The sequence below is a fragment of the Podarcis raffonei genome, chromosome 6 (genome assembly GCF_027172205.1).
Source record: "Podarcis raffonei isolate rPodRaf1 chromosome 6, rPodRaf1.pri, whole genome shotgun sequence".
Classification (NCBI taxonomy): Eukaryota; Metazoa; Chordata; class Lepidosauria; order Squamata; family Lacertidae; genus Podarcis; species Podarcis raffonei.
The window spans coordinates 24152846-24173311 of NC_070607.1; the positions used below are offsets into that span (position 1 = coordinate 24152846).

The 20466-nt window shown below is 42.8% G+C and overlaps 1 protein-coding gene across 2 annotated transcripts in view; it reads right to left on the minus strand.

The window, feature by feature from the left end:
• BCAR3 (BCAR3 adaptor protein, NSP family member) overlaps positions 1-20466 on the minus strand; it is a 93026-nt gene that overhangs the window by 59856 nt on the left and 12704 nt on the right. The window contains exons 1-2 of one of the 2 annotated variants that reach the window (XM_053391664.1): positions 17037-17574; positions 3497-3824 (exon numbers count right to left, since the gene is read on the minus strand). In XM_053391664.1, coding sequence (XP_053247639.1) covers positions 3497-3816 — 320 coding nt within the window. In that variant the 5' untranslated portion in view covers positions 3817-3824; positions 17037-17574. Of the gene's footprint in view, positions 1-3496; positions 3825-17036; positions 17575-20466 lie in introns of those variants that run through there. The other variant, XM_053391666.1, reaches the window with a different exon arrangement.

The following is a 20466-nucleotide window of genomic DNA, read 5'->3' on the forward strand; positions in this document are numbered from 1 at the left end:
ACAGACAATAGCACACACAGGGTAAGCATGTGCTAATCTGCTGTCCCTACGCAACTGAGATCACATGGAGGGAAACACAGGGGCGGGTCTACTATGAAATTAATGAAGCTTAAGCTTCAGGGGCCCTAATCCGGGAGGAGCCCCAGAAGCAACTTTAGTCCACATTGCTTAAAAATTTGGGGTCTGGTAGACCCAATATAAGTCACACTTGGATGTTTACATAATGTGTCTGAACTCAATCAAAGTTCATGTACGTAAGTTGACATTAAACAACAAAAAAACCCCATATATTTACTGTTAACATTGTGATTTCTAGTATCTGGACTGCTTGTTCTTCAAGCCCTTTTCAAAGCCAAATTATAAAGTTCAGGGAGAAATAGTACCTCACTTATAATAGCAAGCCATTCTTTCTTCTTTACTGTGCAGTAAATGTAACACCGTATTTTAAAAGATGTATTATCACAGATCTATAGAACTATTGTCCAAATAGGTCTCTAGAAGTCAACCGATTCCCACACCCTTCTCTCTCTCCAGCATTCATCATCTGAAGTCTATCCACCTGCATGGAAAATAGGATTAACACAAACCACTCAAGAGATGATTATACACAGCTACTTTATAAAAGCTTCCAGAGCCAAGGATTCCACAACCTTCCCTTGGTGACTCAATAGCTGTTGGACTGTGGTAAGCAATATAATTACTGAGGAACACATCACCCACCACTGTCCCACATTATAGTACTTTGTGGCTACCATAATTTAAGGAAAAGTTGAATAATGAGTTCCATGGTGAAGAGATACTTCGCATTAACAATCCAAGTACCAAGTTGAGCAAACTAAAACATTTTAGACTAAGAAAAGATACCTCGAAGTTTTGCGCCATTTGCAAAATTGAATAAAGATCCCCTCCATCGCTTTCATCTGAGTAGCTGATAAAAATGTTGAAGGGAACCAGGTCTAGAACAGAGCTCTGCAGTACTCAGTTTGAAACCACCCTTCAGTTTGATGAGAAACCATTGGTGATCTGTGAGTATAGTTTTCCAACCAACTTTGCTGAAATCAAGGTAAATTACATCCACCACATTTCCATAATCAAACTACACTACTAACCCAAAGAGAGGCAGGGGATCAGGCAGAAGTTACACTCAACAAATCCATGCTAGGCTTTCTGCTAATCACTGCATTGTTATGAAGATGCTTACAACAAAATGCTTATTGGGACTTTATGTTCTAGCACAGTGGTTCCCAATTAGATAATTACTGAGGACCCCCTATTTTTCAAAAGCCAAGCCACAGACCCCTTACTTTTGAAAATTTTGATAACTCTATGGTAGTTAGCTCTACAAAGCATTTTTTTTAACAAAATGTGGGGTAGCAAAGGATTTTAGGTATACTAAAAAACACAGACCATAAAATTTGTGATATTACCATGCAAAAATGACAAAAAATTAGTTGTGGGAGAGGCAAGGGATGGGGCCACAGACCCCCAGGGACCCCTGGACCCCTAATTGGGAACCACTGTTCTAGCATCTTCCTTGGTAATGACGTCAGATTGACCAGCCTGTAATCTACTGAATTCTCCCTCTTCCTTTTTTTAAAAGATTGGCCATCAGCCTGTTTCCTGTCCAGTAGAGTTCAAAGTATAACGTAAGGAGGCACACATCCCTCTGCATATCAGATTACTACCCCTAGAGTTTCCAGTGTTCACCCTCTGTTCTAGAGAAGGTCCTAGATGAGCAGCAAACCATTCATAAAGTTGTTTGTTCTGTCTGAATGCTGCTTTCTGCAAACCCACAAGATTATACTAGAAATGGCCATCCCACAATGATACACACATCTGCATAAATATCCTCAAGCATGACAAAGCACAGCCTTAGAGGTTTTCCTCACAGTGATGGGTTGCAGCCTGGGCTGGGCCCAAGCCCTTGTGGAATGTACCCATCTTTTCCGACCTTGCCTAGACCTTGCTGTAGGGTGAAGCGATGACACACCCAACCTAGTCAGACTTCAGGTATTCAGAGACTGTACAACTCAGTTACAAAAGCTCTCAGGCGGCAGTCTTCAGCCTGTAGCATCTTAGCTCCTGGACAGTCCAAGAGCAGCTGCTGTAGCCAGTCACAGCAATAGGAGCAGCTGCTGCACAGCAGCTGCACCCCATGTGCTTCCAATGCCAGGTATGCCAGCGGTTTGCCAGGACTCAACTGCCTCCATTGGTACATGGCAAGGGAGAAAGTTTTGTGGATTGTGCCTTTTGCTGCTAAGTTTTGGAATAAATATTTGCAACATGGTGATGTCAATGAATTCTTCTAACTATGCTTTAGTCAGAGTAGATCCACAGAAATTAATGGGTCTAAACTGGCCGCATCCATTCATTTCAATGGGTCTACTCAGAGTATGGGTCTACTCAATGGGTCTACTCAGGGCGCAGGTGGCGCTGTGGTCCAAACCACTGAGCCTAGGGCTTGCCAATCGGAAGGTCGGAGGTTCGAATCCCCGCAACGGGGTGAGCTCCCGTTGTTCGGTCCCAGCTCCTGCAAACCTAGCAGTTCGAAAGAACGTCAAGTGCAAGTAGATAAATAGGTACCGCTCTGGCGGGAAGGTAAACGGCATTTCCATGCACTGCTCTGGTTTTGCCAGAAGCGGTTTAGTCATGCTGGCCACATGACCTGGAAAAACTGCGGACAAACATCGGCTCCCTCGGGCAGTAAAGCAAGATGAATGCCACAACCCCTGAGTCATTCACGACTGGACTTAACTGTCAGAGGTCCTTTACCTTTACTTTTTTTACTCAGAGTATAACTAACATTGCACACAACCCGGTCTTTTTATGCCAACTTCACTTTCCTGTCCCCCAACACAGAGAGACCTAGCAGGATCTCTAATGAGACAGAGCTCCCAATGTGTCAAATCAAAACTAAAGATGTTTAACCAAACAAGACATGCTGTTGCAAACGGAGGCCAAAACAGACAAAGAAGCAATTTATGTGACAGATGCCTGCTGCTTTTGTTTGAGAGATGAAAGACGGACACATCTGCTAGTCTTTTTTTTTTTTTTAAGGCTAAAAATCATTTCCCTTGTTAACTGCAATGCATAAGAAAGAACAACTGGGCACTGCAAAAGGAGCACATTGCTACAGTTACTGCTAAAAAGGATGAGCATCAAATGTAATATTGGTTCCTCTCAGGGCTATGCATAGAGAAAAGAGAGCCAATAGATATGGTCGTTTTAGGCATGGGCAGGGGAAGCAAGATGGTTTACTTTTATTCTGCCTCTGTGCCTGCTACTCACTTGAAAAAAAAAGTTCAAGTTATTTACATATGAATGGCTGCTATAAACAAGCAAATAAAGCAACATCTGTAAAAGGACAGCATATTTACTTATGATGAGCATAAACAAATATGTGTTCACCTATGCATTGCAATATTTTAAGCATCACTAGAAATACCAATAAACTTAGGTAGCACCCACAGCAGGTTTAAAATGTAACATGATTTACCTGTGGTGGAAGTTCTCACTCTTGTGGTTTTTCTGGAAATACTCCCCTATAACACCTTGCATCAAAGGTTCTTGGGGTCGATGTGCTTTGGAGTATGGCGAAGTCCCCATGTGGCTAAAAACATCACAAGGTCCAACAGGAATGGTCCCTTTTTTCTTCCTCGGAAGGGTGCCATGAATGGAAACATCTTGACAGGTATGGGAGCGATGGTCTGCCAGAGATGGTTTGCTGCTCAAAAGGTCCATAGAAGATGCCAGCGAGAACTCATGGCTCATCTGCATATTTCTTGGGAGACTTGCAAATTTCCCAGCTGCTATCATTCTTAATTCTAGAAAACAAAAGTTGTGCATGGTAGAAGTTAGAGAAACACCAAAGCTAACTTCTTGGATCAGGGTAGGCTAAATCATGGATCAATTGTTTCTATTCAAGTTGCTCATGTATATTAGATTCATAAAGGAAAAAAGAAAGAGCATATCCCTAAAATTAAGGGTTGGCAACTGAGAGCTCTGAAAGCAAGAAAGGCTGCCACAAATATACCCAGTTTTAGATTCTAGTGTCCTGGCTTTCACCACAGTAGCTGCTGTGACTTCCAAGTCAACACTGCACTGGCAAGACTTTGAAAAAAATTAGATGGAAGAGTGTAGTTGGAATAAGAACAACATGGGTAGCTGTTGATAACCGCTCAGTCATCCCTGATAGCTACTTATAAAGGTAACTGAAAATTCTGTAAAACAAGAGGGAAATCTGCAATAGTAGTGTCAATGGCTACTATTGCTCTGATATCCAACGTGAGAGCAGCTCAGGTCACCAAGCTGCAATTGTATACTGGTCTCATCCACTGGCATATTATCTTACACACTGCTTTGCCAGTACAATGGTTTATAGGGTTGGCTCAATATGCATGACAAGACCCAGGGCTGGAGACTCAAAACATACACGTGAGTGTTCGGAAGGATTTCTGGAGGTTAGGCTGTTATTACCGGCAACATTTATCTTTCTAATTGTTTTTTAACCCCCAAGTTTTTAAGCAGGTCAAACATCAGCCAAGAATCATTAACTACAGCTAAGCTGTCAGAAAAGACTGATATTGTACAGACTATCCTCAATTTAAGAGATTACAAATCTAAGCTCAGCAAGGGGTGCCATTTGAAAAAAATATCTTTAGTGCTGCAAGAAAGTGGCTTGAGAAGCAAAGGTATGCTCATGTATCTAAATGCCTGCCAACAAAAAATGCACACACATGCTTGGATTGTGAGTTCCTATGAGCAAAACTCTGCTAATGGGATGTTCCCTCCAGCGTAAGCAGGGGGGGGGGCAATTTTCAGATTCTCTATCCCCTTGAAAATCTGTAGGGGCCCTTCCAGAACAATTAAGTGGGAATGCAAGGAAAGGAGGAACTGGCAAAAAGTCTGTCCCTGTCTTCTACCTGTAGGAGTCTATGCTGGATCAAAAGACCTTTGACAAATGGAATGAGACTTTCTCAAAAAACTGCAGCCAAGGAATTGCAGTCTTACAATAGATATAAATAGGGTGCAAAAGTAGGCAAGGACATAACAGAGGTGTCAGTTGCAAGCATCCAAATGCCAACGCAAATCAAAACATCCGATTGAAATGAATGGAGGGCAGGGATAGTTGTGGGTAACACCAAAAGAAATAATATCCATTTTATGCAACTGTTAAAATCTGAGTTCTGGGCTGGGGGGAAAACTTGTAGCATTTATCCCATGGTAAAGTTAAGTGTTCTCAGTGTAAATTGTACAAATAGGTCACAAAATTACCTTCTCGTGTACTTTTCTCATATGTTTTTCTCATACATGTCTCCTCATCTCTACTATTTGTAGCTGCTGCACTGTATTTGCACTTACCTAGGAGTAAACCCCTTTGAACTAAATGGAATATACTGCCGGGTACACATGTACAGAATTACACTGTAAGAGGGTTATTCATATTCTGTGTTATTCCCCTTAAGGTACACACTCCTGCAACACTTTATCCTAAAAACACCATGGGTGGAATTCAATGTCACACTATGTTGAACATCCCACCTGTGCAAGCATATTAGCTTGCCAGTTGAAATTATCCCCTTTTCCCTGGTTTTCTGGGGGTTTTCATGAGTCCTCCTCCCAACAAGCCAATTTCAGGAGTGTGTGGAGTGGAGCCCCTTTGAGCAAGCCCAAACCCTTGCATGGGGCTTCTACCAACAGGGTTTGTTAAGTGAATCCTGCCCTATGGTTTTATGTAACCCTTACAGGAGGCTTAAGAAGGAATCTTCCTCCCCTGGAGGGAATTCCCCATGCAAATCAATATCCCAGCACGAAAACATCCAAGACATGCTTACTAATACAGGCAACCAGCATAAAATGTTCACAGATACGGCTTTTTGCTGAGCCTAAGCAGTTGTAGAAGTTGTTCACTACACAGCTGGGAGATCTCAAAATGCCTTAAAGGATATACAGTGGTGCCCCGCAAGACGAATGCCTCGCAAGACGGAAAACCCGCTAGACGAAAGGGTTTTCCGTTTCGGAGGCGCTTCGCAAGACGAATTTCCCTATGGGCTTGCTTCGCAAGACGAAAACGTCTTGCGAGTCTCGCCATTTCCCCCCCGCTTCCCCCCCCCTTTTTCAAAGCCGCTAAGCCACTAATAGCCTTTTAGCAGCTTAGCCGCTAATCCTTTAATAGCCGCTAAGCCGCTAAATCGCTAATAGCGCTAATCCTCTTAGCCGCTAATGGGGTTGCTTCGCAAGACGAAGAGAATTGCGGAAAGGATTATTTTCGTCTTGCGAGGCACCACTGTAGTATTAAATTCAGAGATGAGTATTGCTGAAAAAGCAGATTTGCTAGGCAATACTCTTTTCTTCTTTCTCTGCCAGTGTCAGCTCAGTCAACCAGCTTCAAAGGTTGGATCAAGATGCTGGAGGGGTTTATTACAAAAGGATATGGAAACAAGTTTTGCATGTCTTTGCTGAAGTGCGATCAACTACAAAGCTTCAAACTCTGAGAACTAAGGTGACTTGGTACAATTTTTATCTAGGAGTTCCATGATGTCTCCAGTTAAAGCTACCAACTTTTGAACCAGCCTCCAAAATAAGACCATTTATCTCCATGCTTTACAACTGTTCACACTGATTTCTACATGTTAAGCTGCTATTTAAAAGGCACAAGTGATATCACAGGGTATTTTTCCTGATGAGTTGGCAACCTGGTGATGAATCAAGGTGTGGACTGGGAAACCCACCAATGTTGGTTGAGTAGACATGCTTATACATTCTTTCCACATTATTATTTTCATCAAGAAAATGACTACAAAAATAACCCCAGGAAAGCATTTTTTTTCTGTTTTCCTTAGAATGTTAGAGTAAACAGAATAAATGCAATGTAAGGAGCCTGTTGGATAATGATTAATGTGTGTCATTGTTAATCAGTTTCGAGTCCATTCAGGAAACCAGCAGGTATGAAGTACTACAGACTCATGTCAATCATCAAAACTCTGGTTGTTGGGCACACCCACAGGGATAGACTGGAGTGACATCACTGCTTAGGTACTACAAACCACAAGAAAAGTTATGAAGCAGACTGTTAAATCTTCTTGAATGCCAGTACTGTGGTTCAATCTACGCTCATTAAAAGTTTGCAAAGCACAGTCCCAAACATTCAAGTGAGATCATTAGTGTCCTTGCCCTCCTTATCTTCTTTGATTTGACTGCTTCTTGGCAAGGTTGTTTGAAATGAAGTTAAACACGCCATCAGACCCTTTTGAAAGTTTTACACCAGTATCAAGGGTATCAAGAGTGAACATTTTGTTCACTCTTGTCCTCAGGGAGCAAAAATATTTTTTAATTCTACATACACCATATTTCCTGTTCCACATTCAAACATTCCAAGGCAGGGATGGCCAACATCTTGGGGGTGGGTGGGGTGCTACTTCCTCATGAACAGCAAGACTTCCAATGAGAGCTTCCCACTTACTGATCACACAGTGATCAGGGCAGGACTTTGGGGCAGAAGGCCAATGCCTCACCAAACAGAAGAAAGAGGTGTTCCCGAAATGCACAAGAGCTAGCTAATAATAATAATAATAATAATAATAATAATAATAATAATAATAATAATAATAATTTATTATTTATACCCTGCCCATCTGGCTGGGTTTCCCCAGCCACTCTGGGCGGCTTCCAACAAAACACTAAAATACAATAACCTATTAAACATTAAAAGCTTCCCTAAACAGGGCTGCCTTTAGATGTCTTCTAAAAGTTTGGTAGTTATTTTTCTCTTTGACATCTGGTGGGAGGGCGTTCCACAGGGCAGGTGCCACTACCGAGAAGGCCCTCTGCCTGGTTCCCTGTAACTTGGCTACTCGCAGTGAGGGAACTGCCAAAAGGCCCTTGGCGCTGGACCTCAGTGTCCAGCTTATCACATTTTTAAGCAAATTAATACGTGCTACCATCAAAAGAGCGCCCCCGCAGAAAAAAATTAAGTAAAGAATCTAAAATTACTTAATTGCACCACCGAGAACATGTGTGAACCAAGTAGCTAGTCCAATGGTGCAGCATCTTTGAACAAGTGTACACAGAGCTGACCTGATCAAAGTTGGGAAGAGTGAATCTTTATTATTTCAGCCTTGCATCTTGCAGACACTGCTGGGTCATGAAATTGGATAATACTGGGATCCAGATCAAATAAAAATGGGATTCGGCTCTGGGACAAACAAAGAAACAAAACCTTGAAACGACTTAAATTGCATCTCTAGAAACATGTTCTCTTATTAGCTGGGGGAATGCCTAAAACCATAACAAAAACAGATTCCAAAAACAACAAAGTATTATTTTAGTTTGCTTCTTTTGTATCTTTTCTTTTCAACATGTCACAGTAGAATTATATCTGCAGCATGGTCATTAACCCTAAGGCTAGTTTTGTTGACAGAAAGCTACAAGGAAGAGATAAAAGAAGTTAAAACCTCAAAACTCACAGAGAAACAGGTTCTTACACCAGCAGTTAAGTTTACAGTCTGTGGGTAGAAAGTTACACTTAGATCTGGAAGACTTGGGCTGAAATCTATCCCCACCACAGATGCATTTGCCAGCCAATCCACTTATTCAAACTAAACATAGTCTGGCACTGCTGGGGCCCTGCAACTTGAGAATGCAGATTGGGGGTTGTGGTAGACATCACATTATCACTGTCTCCAAACATCTAAAACTTCTTGCCCACAAAGCTACCACATCAGGGAGCATGGTTTTGGCCAACCTTCTCCCAGATGTGCTTGTTTTTAATCTGTGCCAAGAGTTTTTATACATGGAATCACTAAAAACATCAAATCCCACACACCTGAATTGTGAAATGGCACAATGCTAAGGGCTGCTTGATATTTCTGAAGATGTAGATTGGCAGGAGCCACTGCCTGCAATATGGGAATAACTATATTAAAGGAAATGATGTTGTGGAGCCAAACACATTAAGGTAACTCATTTGCAATTAAATTTGTCGTCGATAGGAGGAAGAATGACTAAGATTATTTTAAAAGACATTCGGGTACCAGATGAACTCCTTTCACACACAGTTTGAGTCTAAGGATACCACTTACAACATATGCCTCATCCATCCTTTGGAAAGTTCAGAGCAGCCTACATGAAATTCACAGGTAGTTTTCCATCCATATACGGGTTAGGCTAAGATCAGCTAAGTTTCCACAATCTATCTCAGGGGACAGCAAACTTTCAGCAGGAGGGAGGGACTATTTTTTTTGGTGGGGGGGGGGAGAAATTATGCAAGAGCACCATGAGCCCCAGTGGCTGCTTACCTGTGTCTTGCGAGTGGCAGGGGCTGGAGGCAGGACAATGAGTGGCACGTGAAAGGGCTCTGGAGAGGGGCTGCTTAAAATGGCGGCCACTCGAGCACTGCTGCTGCTGGCACCAACAAAGCCCAGCCCCCTTCCTCCTCTAGGCAGGGCGGGAAGAACCCAGGAGGGAGGGAGCGAGGAGGCGCCGCCGCCGTGTGAGGAAGAGGGAGGGAGAGGGAAAGAATGTGTGCGTGCTGGCGATCCACGCGGCGATTCCCAGACCATCCATGGGCCGGATCTAGAAGGCAATTGGGCCTGATTTGGCCCGCGGGCCTTAGTCTGCCTACCCATCTAACTGTTCTATGAAGCCTAAGGTGTCTCTGGCTCCTATTCCCTACTATGACCTGCTTCAGTTGTGCCATTATTAGGGTAAAGCAAAATAGCTTTCTATACTGATCCTAAACATATTTATTTCAACTGAGCCTCCATGTGAAAAGTTTAGGATGACAGAATTTTAATGAAAATATAGATTCTGAGAATCATGAGTTCCCTACAGATAAATGACATTAAATTTTTGAGCCATTACTCTTTTGGATAATCTGTGAGGACAGATTAACTGTCTAAACTTTACTGACCATATTCTGGTCTACATACACCCAGGCTCTAGAGATCAACTTCTCTTCCATATTTTGGTCTAATGAAGATGCCTGTGCAATAATATCTGTTAATATTTCTATCAATAGAAAAAGCTAAATAGCCTGGTCTGGCCTAAGTTGGTTTGCATTTCTGTTTTCACAGGCACAGTCTTCCAATATACATAGGCACCGCAATGCAGAAATCCAGGGCTTGCTTTTTCCTTTTTTTGACAAATGAACCTTTGAAAAGAATACAAAGGGGCTGTGGAACACACAACCTGATAAAGATAAAAGATTATCTGGAGAGAATAAACACACCAAAAGCAAAAAGTCTGCTTAATTCCATCACCAACAACTGTGTCTGCCAATTGTCAAAACTCCAGATATCAAAGGGTTCCACCTTTGTGTAAAGAACACAAGAATAACCCTGGACCCTTCCAGCCCAGATCTAGTCCAGCATTCTGTTATTACTGTGACCAACAGATGCCTATGGGAAGCCCACAAGCATAACATGAGTACAATAGTTCCCCCCAGTACTAGTCTATGGCGCTACACCAGTTTTATAATTAAAAATGCTGACTCATCTTTAACATACATTATGAACATCTGAATGCGCATTGGAGCAGCTTCCCATGACGACAGCATTGTGCTGAATCAGCGGGATGAGCATGGCAGCTTCATTTCTACCCCAAGCCAAAAGTGAACACATTTGTTGGGGTAGCTCTTAGTTGCTTGAGCGAACTCTTTTTCTTTCTGTCCTTTTTTTACTCATTACTCATGCCGAGCCAGCCAAAATCATAAGAATTAATGATTTATTTTCCAAGTAATTTTAGAGCCAATGCATAGCCCCAAAGCAATCTATCTTACAAAAGGAAAAGCCAGAGCAGCAGCACGATACAAATAATTGAGTCACCCAGTGTGGGAACTTTTATTGTAATGGTTATGAATGTATTTGGTGAAGCTTCCTAGGCAGGTTAGGGCAGGAGCAGACTTCTCTCCCATTCATACGCAGTCACATTTTTGTCTGTGCTACCTCTGCCCTCCATTCTCCTCCAACGCCAGTATCTCAACCCCAGGACACCTTGTCATTGAGCTCTGGTGCTAATAAATTTGTGTATCTTCTCTGGTGTTGCACTGACCAACATTACTGAGAACCAACAAAGAATACACTTTTAATCCCACTTTTATTTTGGGGTAGCTCTTTTCTTGGAAACTATACAATAGAGCTCTGGGGAACCTCTAATAGATCAATGACAGGTTCTCCTGTTTTGTGCTGTTATTGGCTACAATTGCTCAGTTGGGATTTCAGCTTTTCCCATCCACCAACTATAGCATCCTGGGGAAATATTCCTCTTGAAGAACAGACCTTAAGTGAGGCAGAACAAAATACCTGATGAAATCACACCACAGCCCTCCCAGGTAATGAGGGTATGCCAAAAACTGCTTTGACCAATTCTGCAACCTGAAGTGAAGCTTTTTCTTGCCTTGGAGAGAACTTGATAAGATCAAGTTTTAGAATCACAGTTCTTAACACAGCATGGTGCAAAGGCCTTTTCAACTGGTATCTCCATATGCCTCCTGCAGTTGCTTCTAAAGTCAGGAGACCATCCAGAGTGGGATTCAACATGCAAAAGCTTCCATCAGAACACAAAATCAGCAACCCCTCTCCCTACAAGCCTAAGCACCTTTTGCTCATTCATATGGGTGTTAAGATCCCTGAATCTATTAACTGCCAGCTAAAGCGACAATTTTATTCATATCTTAATTGTTTTAAATAATTGTTTTTACTATTATACTACTTTGATGTGAGGCTACCATGCAGGTTGCTTATCAAATTATGTGGTCCATCAACACTGGAGCAATTGGAGCTCCCAGGCAAATTACTGGACCTACATATTCTTAATATGAATTATTCCTTTCTATGGGATTCTATATGACTGTCACATTAAACCATATGCATCTCTTTTGAGAGTGAATTTAAAATACACTACAAATAACATTATACAGTCAAAAAGCAACTAATACTATTTAAGAAGCTTCCTGCCACTTTTACTGAAATACTATCATTTATTTTTAATCCATTGATTGCTTAAAAACAGGCCCTTGACTTAATACGTTCTGCTGACAGCTCAAATAAGAGCTAATAAGCAGATTTCAGAGAGGAATGCAATTCATGATTTAGCTCTTTTGATCATATTATATGACTCTTTGTGAAAGGTTCCCTCCATATTGAAGGAAGGGAACTACATTTAACCTTCTCAAATAGCATGTCACTCAGTAACATGTCAAGATATTTTACAGCAGGGATGATCAACCTTTCAACATCAGAGCTCCAAAACCCTTAATTCCTATGTAGAGAAAAATGAATTTTGAACAGATGAACTTCAGTCACGCCACAGGGCTGAACAGCTTAAAAAGCCGCACCTTCCAAAATATCCTCTTTTATACAACTATGAAAGTACAGGATCCCTATAGCTGAAAGGTTGGTCATCTCTGGTTTACAGTGAGAGCTCTGTAATTCTTACCAGTTAACAAGCAGCAAGCTCCCCAGTCCAGTGCATGCTTACTCAGCTGTTTATTATCAGATTTACTTAAAGGTAAGGGCAGATTCTAAAAGGACCGCTATGTTAGTCTCTTGCAATAAAATCAGACAGAACAACCCGGTGGCACCTTGAAAGACTTAACTAATTTACTGTGACATAAGCTATTATCTGCCTTGTCAGATGCATGAGAGAGATCATGAAAATACTAAGCAGACAAAACAGAGGCCTGGTTTGCACATAACACTACGTCATGGTTTGTTTAAGCCAGGGATTGCTAAAGTGTAGTTTTCTAGATGTTGCTGGACTGCAGTTCCCATAACCCTTGACCATTCACCAAGTTGACTAGGGCTGATGGGAGCTGGCACTCAACAAAATATGGAGGGCCACAGGTTCCTCACTCTTGATTTAAGCCGTGGTTTGTTTAACAAACCACAAATTTCCCCACATGATTATATTCTAGCTTGTTTCTCCAAGGTTTCTTTTGTTTTCCAGCCGTTCTCACCTTTTGCCTTTTATTACTTGTTGAGCCTCTGGAGTTGAGTGGCCAACAAACCATAGTTAACGGTGCTGGGTTCCTGCATAATGCCAAGCAATAAGGCAAACACAGTTTCATAAGCAAACAATAAACCATGGCTTCACACTGTGATCTGCTGGTAGCAATTGTGGTAAGCTTCTGGGCAGAATTCTCACGTAACACTAACCCATGATTTAATAAGGTATAGCTGAAAAAACAAAGTTTACAGTTATGTGCTAACCAGGCCAAACAGTCATACATCAACAATCTTCACTAGCTTCATTCTCACTAAGGTGGTCAAAGGGGAAAATTTGCCATGTGAGTCCCCAGCAGGATATATGGCAAGATGCAGCCCAGACACAGGCTAACCACCTCCATGAGGACAAGCAAGCTCTAGTCCAGAGGTGGCCAACTTATAGGCCTCAGGATGTTATTGGAATACCCACCATCCCTGAACATCAGCTGTCTGGAGGGACACATGTTAGTGACCCTCTACCCCAATGTTTCTCAAACTTTGGTCCCAAGCTGTTGTTGGACTACAACTCCCATCATCCCTGACCGCTGGTCCTGATAGCTAGGGATGATGGTAGTTGTAGTCCAACAACAGCTGGGGACACAAGTATGAGAAACACTGCTCTAGCCCATTAAAGACTATGGCAAAATGTGCTAAGTCTTTAAGGTGCCACAAGACTTTGCCGTTTTTACATCCAAGTATGCATAGTTGAGATTGCAACCTTAGTAAGGACTCAAATTGGACCTAAAAAAAAATAAACCTAGTGACCAACTAAAAAAAGGGGGGGGGGGAGTCCTCTGCCTCTCTTCTGCAACTAAGCAGACTTTTTTCTTTTCTTCTGCATGTCGAGTCCATCCATTGTCCTCCCACCATTCCGTTACCATGATTTCTGAGAGTTGTCATGGATATGCATGTGAACTTTCCCAGACAAATAACTTTCCTAAGAATAAACCTAAACACCCTTTTTTAAAAAATAATGGACTTCTAGGGAAATAAAGAAAATGAGAGAGAATGAATCCAGCCCAAAGTGGTTTATTGATGTAATCAAAGTATGTTTTCATTTACTCATCCAATTAAAACAGCCTAACTATGTAGTTAGCAAAAGTGGAATATATTTCAGGTACAATCCAGAGTTATGGACATCCTTAAATGTCTCCCAATGGAATACAAAAACTTTAACACACTTAATTTTGACTAGATTGGACACACCACTGTCATTTTTCTCATTCCCTGCCCCATCCCCTAATCCTCTATTATACCTTCTCACGCCACCCTTGCAATATAGGCTAGCCTGCGAGATCCAGAGATCCTCTTGATTACTGCATCAAATGCAGTTTCAGTTTTTGCTTTGAAAAAATATTAAAAATTGAGTGGAATCTTTTCTCTCTCTCCGTATTTACCAATCTCAAGCCATTTCCTTGCCTATCTAACCCAATAGCACACCGGCTCCACAGCCTCTCTGTCTCTTAGTAGCTTAAGATTCACATCAGTTCTTCACAAAGAGAGAGTTCAGGGTGAGTCATATCCAGAGAAGTGGGCTTTTCTCGTCTCCCTTCCTCCTCTCAGGGACAAACACAACCAGCTATTCATTCTTTGGCCAAACAAAGCAGGAGAACAATGTTGTCAGCAGAGTTACACAGGCAGCCCACTTCTCACTCTTTACTAACTTTCCAAAACAAATTAGTTAGGAAGCCAGCCCCATCCTAAAGTCCTGCCTTCACTTAAGCCTTGCCCATATAACACCGCCAAGGTTTCCTGGGCCGTTCAACAGTAAGGTAATTTGGGTGCAAATCAGTAAAACGACTGAAAGGGGTTAGGTTAGGGGGAGAAAAGCAACATAAATGTAGTTAATTCCCAACTATAAGAATAAAATTCTATTTGATAGGACTCCTAACTAAAGAGGTAGAATTTTTTTTAAAGGCCAGCACATTTTACAACCTTACTTTAAGAGGAATGTTTTGTACTTCAATGCCAGTTGTGTCTGCTGAGAGAAAATCAGCTGGGATGCATAATGGGCAAATTCCATCACATTCTTACTACCATAGTAACCTGCTTTTTAAACAGACACACTTGCCTTTTACAACTCAAAATACGCAATTGCTGGCAACTCTTTAATAAAAGCTCTCTATTACTAACATCTTTCTAGTCCAAAGGAATCCCTGGCCAAATTAAGCAAAGCCAACATAGTGGAGAGCACAAGCATTAGTAAACATCTTAAAGGCATCTGAATAAGCAGCTTAACCCTCGCAGAATACCGTATACACTGGAAACATTAGAATCTTGTATACTGGAGAGACAAGTGAGACAGGTTGGCACTGAAAAGTACAACAGAGCTGGTGATAATTATGATTATTGTTTTCTGAAGCACTTCATGGTACTTTACAAAATACAGAAGGGCAGGTCCTCGCCCACAATGAGTTTACAATCAAAAATTCAACACATGAAGACAGAGAAAGGAAAGTGAAGTGGAGGTGAGGGAGATGTGCTTGCTGCTGTTACACATATATAGGCTTAGGCTGCAAACACACCATACTTTTAAAGCACATTCACACACACCCCAGAACAAAACACAGCTTGGGAACTGTAGTTTGTTATGCGTGATCAGCATTGGAGCTCTGTGTGGAGCTAAATTACAGTTTCCAGGATTCTTTGGGATATAGGAACGGTTCACAGGCGGTCCCGTAAGACACAGGAAGTACAGTATTATATACCTATACACTGATGAATCACAGAAAGAAATTTAAAAGCTCTTAAAAGACCATCTCCAACCTCCTAAGGGAAGATAACCCACCAACTTTGACTCTCACTGGTAGTTCCAACAAGGCAGAATGTTACAATAATAAGACAAGTGGATTAAGGAAGGGGGGGAAATCAGTTATGAATATTTTACCATATTATCCAGGATAATCTTTGACAACTGAATTTTTTAAGATATATTATACAATCATTCCACACACACACACCTTCTTTACATCTTCAGACTACCATCTCTAACTCTAACACAATTAGTAAGCCACATCATGTGTGCTATTTGCCAAATGTAAGTCAATAATCTTAGACGTTTTGTTATTTACCAGTTATTTGACTTTGTACATTTAAGTTAGCTCCGTTCAAGGGTCTTTATATTAATCTTTTTTGGGGGGGAGGGGGAGAAATAAACATGCCATATCTATATACATGTATCAGCCTGTATTCACAAGCACTAAACCATTGATTACGCTCTTCACTTTAATGCCCCATCAACATGACTCTAACGTGTGATGAAAAACCCAACCTTTCGCTCTCCCTACTGAGGTTATGAAGGGAACTGTTAAGTAATCTGCATTCAACAATCTTGTGTAGCCTTTCCATAGAAATCAATTTTGTTCCCCAAAAGCATTCTCTTCTAAAACCTGAGTAGGCAATTTCAGAATGGAAGCTATTTCTCCTAACTACAAACCAAGCAGCATTCCTCTTGATGTAGTAGCCCAGGGGTAGGCAACCTAAGGCCCGGGGGCCAAATGTGGCCCAATTGTCTTCTCAATCCAGCCTGCGAACGGTCCAGGAATCAGCGTGTTTTTAAATAAGTAGAATATGTCCTTTTATTTACAATGCATCTCTGGGTTATTTGTGGGTTATATAGTCCGCCCCCCCCACATGGTCTGCGGGACGGTGGACCCGCCCATGGCTGAAAAAGGTTGCTGACCCCTGCAGTAGCCAGAAACCCTGTGCGCACTTCATGGCGAGTAGGCAAGCCTCGTTGGATCCGGTAGGGCTTACTTCTGAGTAAACATGCAACATGGGCCCGGACTACACACAGCCTTCTTTCCCCTCCCACCACAATTTACTCCCGTCAATAAAAAATAATAATAATAAAGTAATAAAAACTCCAGCAGCATGGTCGAGGTCCGCAAACCTTAAATCAACCCGGCGTTCTTTTTGCTGTTGCATCGAACAGAACTTTCCTTAAAAGAATACACCGGGGTGTATTTATTTTTATTATTATTTTGGAAACCAACCACCCTGCTCAAGTTTTTCTTTCATCGCTCTACAAAACCAAAAAGGCGCCACTCTTACCTCAGGGGATGCTGGTTCACGGCGCTGGAAGGGAAAACCTCGGCAGCCGCGCACTCCTCGCCCCAATTTGGGCGGCCGGTGAGACTTAGGACGCCGCCCCGCTCGTCGGGCGCGGATCCTCCGCAGGTTCTCTTCGGGCTCCGTCGTTCACCTTCAAGCGGCTTGGCCGGGACAGGAGCGCTGCATGGTTTCCCGACCGCTGAGCCGGCGGTAGTGCTGCTGCGAGGCAAGAGTTTCGCAGCTCAGGCAGGCAGGCAAGCAAGCCGCCAACCAACCCCGGGCGGCGCGCGCTGCAAACTCAGGCAGCTGCAGGCACGGCGGCCAAGCCCCACACGAGGCAGCGCCGGCGCTCCGGGAGTGATTGAGAGCCGCTCCGCAGCCACACCCCTGCGCCGCCGGAGCCCCCTCCAGAGGAGCTATTTACATACGGTGACCTCCCGTTGCCCTTTGCCGCGCCGAGAACTTTTCCTTTAGTCCTCCCCATAATTCTTCCCTTTAAAATCAGCTCCCTGAAAAAGTCATGATTTACTACTTCCTAAAGGCAACCTTTTTTTTTATTTTTTTGCCGCTAGGTCAGGCCAGGCTGTTAAGCGCAGCTGATTTCATTAGCTTGAGCCCCTCCCTTGACTGGCATCCAATCTTCCCAGCCATAGTTTGTGGTGGGTGGTTTTTTTCTTCTTCTTTTTGGTCTTCTTGTCAAAAACTATTCACCGTGTCAGCCAAAGGGGCCCGCATACCAGCAAATAAGCACGCTTAATTAAAACAGCAGGTGAGGAAAGCAATAAACAAGACAGCCCTCTCGCCCCTGTGTGATTTCATCCTTCGCCAGGCTTAAGGAGAAGAGAAATTTATACCACCGCCCACCAAATGTGGATATCTGACGGGTCAAACTGAGCCGCAATACTGGCTGCCTCTGAACGGTCATATTATTGCCACGGTTCGAAGCAAAGCCGGCCCTAACATTGGGCAGAATTCAAGTGGTCCATCTATAACAGTGCATATACCTGAAGGAGTGTCTCCACCCCCATTGTTCAGCCTGGACACTGAGGTCCAGCTCCGAGGGCCTTCTGGCAGTTCCCTCACTGCAAGAAGTGCGGTTACAGGGAACCAGGCAGAGGGCCTTCTCGGTAGTGGCACCCGCCCTGTGGAACACCCTCCCATCAGATGTCAAGGAAATAAGCAACTACAGTGGTACCTCAGGTTAAGTACTTAATTCATTCCGGAGGTCCGTACTTAACCTGAAACTGTTCTTAAACTGAAGCACCACTTTAGCTAATGGGGCCTCCTGCTGCTGCCACGCCGCCAGAACCCAATTTCTGTTCTCATCCTGAAGCAAAGCTCTTAACCTGAAGCACTATTTCTGGGTTAGTGGAGTCTTTAACCTGAAGCATATGTAACCTGAAGCGTATGTAACCTGAGGTACCACTGTATCTGACTTTTAGAAGACATCTGAAGGCAGCCCTGATTAGGGAAGTTTTTAATGACTTGATGTTTTAATGTATTTTTAATCTTTTGTTGGAAGCCACCCATAGTGGAAACCCAGCCAGATGGGTGGGGTATAAATAATAAATTATCATCATCATCATTAATTAAAATATTTATCACAGGAACCACAGAGGTATATTTAAGGCAAGGTGTAGGTGGTTCAAGGAGGTCCAAGGTTAATTGAAAAGGGATCCCAACAATACCAAAAATACAGTTCAGGAATACTAGAGATCTGTAGAAGAACTAGAAGATTGCTGTTTGGAGCGTGTCCTCTTTACTGTCAACATCAGTTCTCCCTCCCTCTTCACAACTAACTTCTGCTCCAAGGCACAGCAAGCAAGGCATCACAGTCTGTTTCTGAGTCCTAGAGTTAAATCTCTCCCTCTCCTTTATCAGCTAGCCTCCTGACCACAAAAGCAGGCATTGTTGTGGGGGCCTCAATACCCCTGGTCCATCTTGGGGGAGAAGGGCTGTGGTCCCCTCGCCCCCCTTTAGAGTCCCAGGTGTATCAACATGGCGGAAACACCGTCTGAATTTTCTGCATGACTCTGATCTAAATAACTACTTTATGAGCGCACAAGGACTTTGGCACACCCAGGAGGATTTTTTACTTTGAGAAGCCAGTCAGCTCATCCCTTCCCCAGCCCCTATCATATCACAAACTGCTTTAGAAAGTCTCCTCATTTTCAACAGGCATTTGCCTTGCAGCATGAAAAACTGCCCGTTCCAAAATTCAAGTGCTTATAAATCTAGTTGCTTGGATCCAGCAACATGCCCAAGGCATGTTTTGGTAAACTGTTTTGGTAATCATGTGGAAAACATGATTATATGACTTAGCCAAGAGGGACTATCATCATTAGTTGCCATTCGGACTGAACTGGGACTAGAGGCATACCTGGGCTTGCTTGCACATTTAGCAAGGCAATGTATTGGCACGAGTGCAAACCCATCTCCATTAAAAAACATGGCGTAATTCACAATCACAAATCGCAAATGACCCTTAAGCTGGGCATTTAACAATGCAATCCTATAAATGTCTAGTCATCAAGTTTGTTGGGGTTTACTCCCAAGAAGCTAGGTGCATAGGACTGCAGTCTAAATCTAGCAAGCCAACTTCAGACAATACCTCACTTGCCTTCTCACTTCTGACGAGGTGCCAGAAATAAGCCCCACTTAAGTCAATGGCCATTGCTCTCTGGGGTCTTGGGCGGGCTGCCCCTCTGCCAGATTGCTTGATCAGGTGCCTTTTCCAGTAGCACCAACTGTGACTTGTTGGGAGAATACAACTGGGCAAGACAGCTGGCCAGCAACAAACAAGCATCTAACCAGCATCAGATCAGGAGGGCGGCAATTGCCAGACGGCACCATCCACACACAATGTCCAGTGTCTGCCACCTGAAGAACAAACCATAATACTTAGCCACGGTTTGAAATTGGCTTAGTTCAATAAGTCACAGTTAACACTAGCCACAGTCTGAGCTTGTTTGGACAGAATGCTAAATAATGGTTTAGTACGGTACTTACCGTAGTAAGCGGGCTTTGGGCTTAGAAGCTCCCCTCACATGGACGTGAGGAGGAAATCTGAATCTGTGGCTTGTCTATTTACCTAACCACAGTTACTCACTATGTTGAAACCCAGGTAAACTGTGGTTAGTCTTAACTTTGATTTAGGGAAACATGCCAACTTCAAATGACAGTTCACGATCTTTCCCTAAACCATTTTTTGCGGTTTGGATAAATCATGGTTAATTTAAAATGGAAGCAACTGCTTCCACACTCCCTGTCATACATGTGCTGGTGGAGGGAGAGTACCTGAAACTGAGGTAGTTTAGTGTTTTGTCTTAACCAGATCATTTGTTAGGCATGAGAAGTTGTGGTTAGCTAAAAACAGCAGAAAATGCTTCCAATTTCCTCTAAGCCATACTGGAGGAGGAGGGGGGTATAT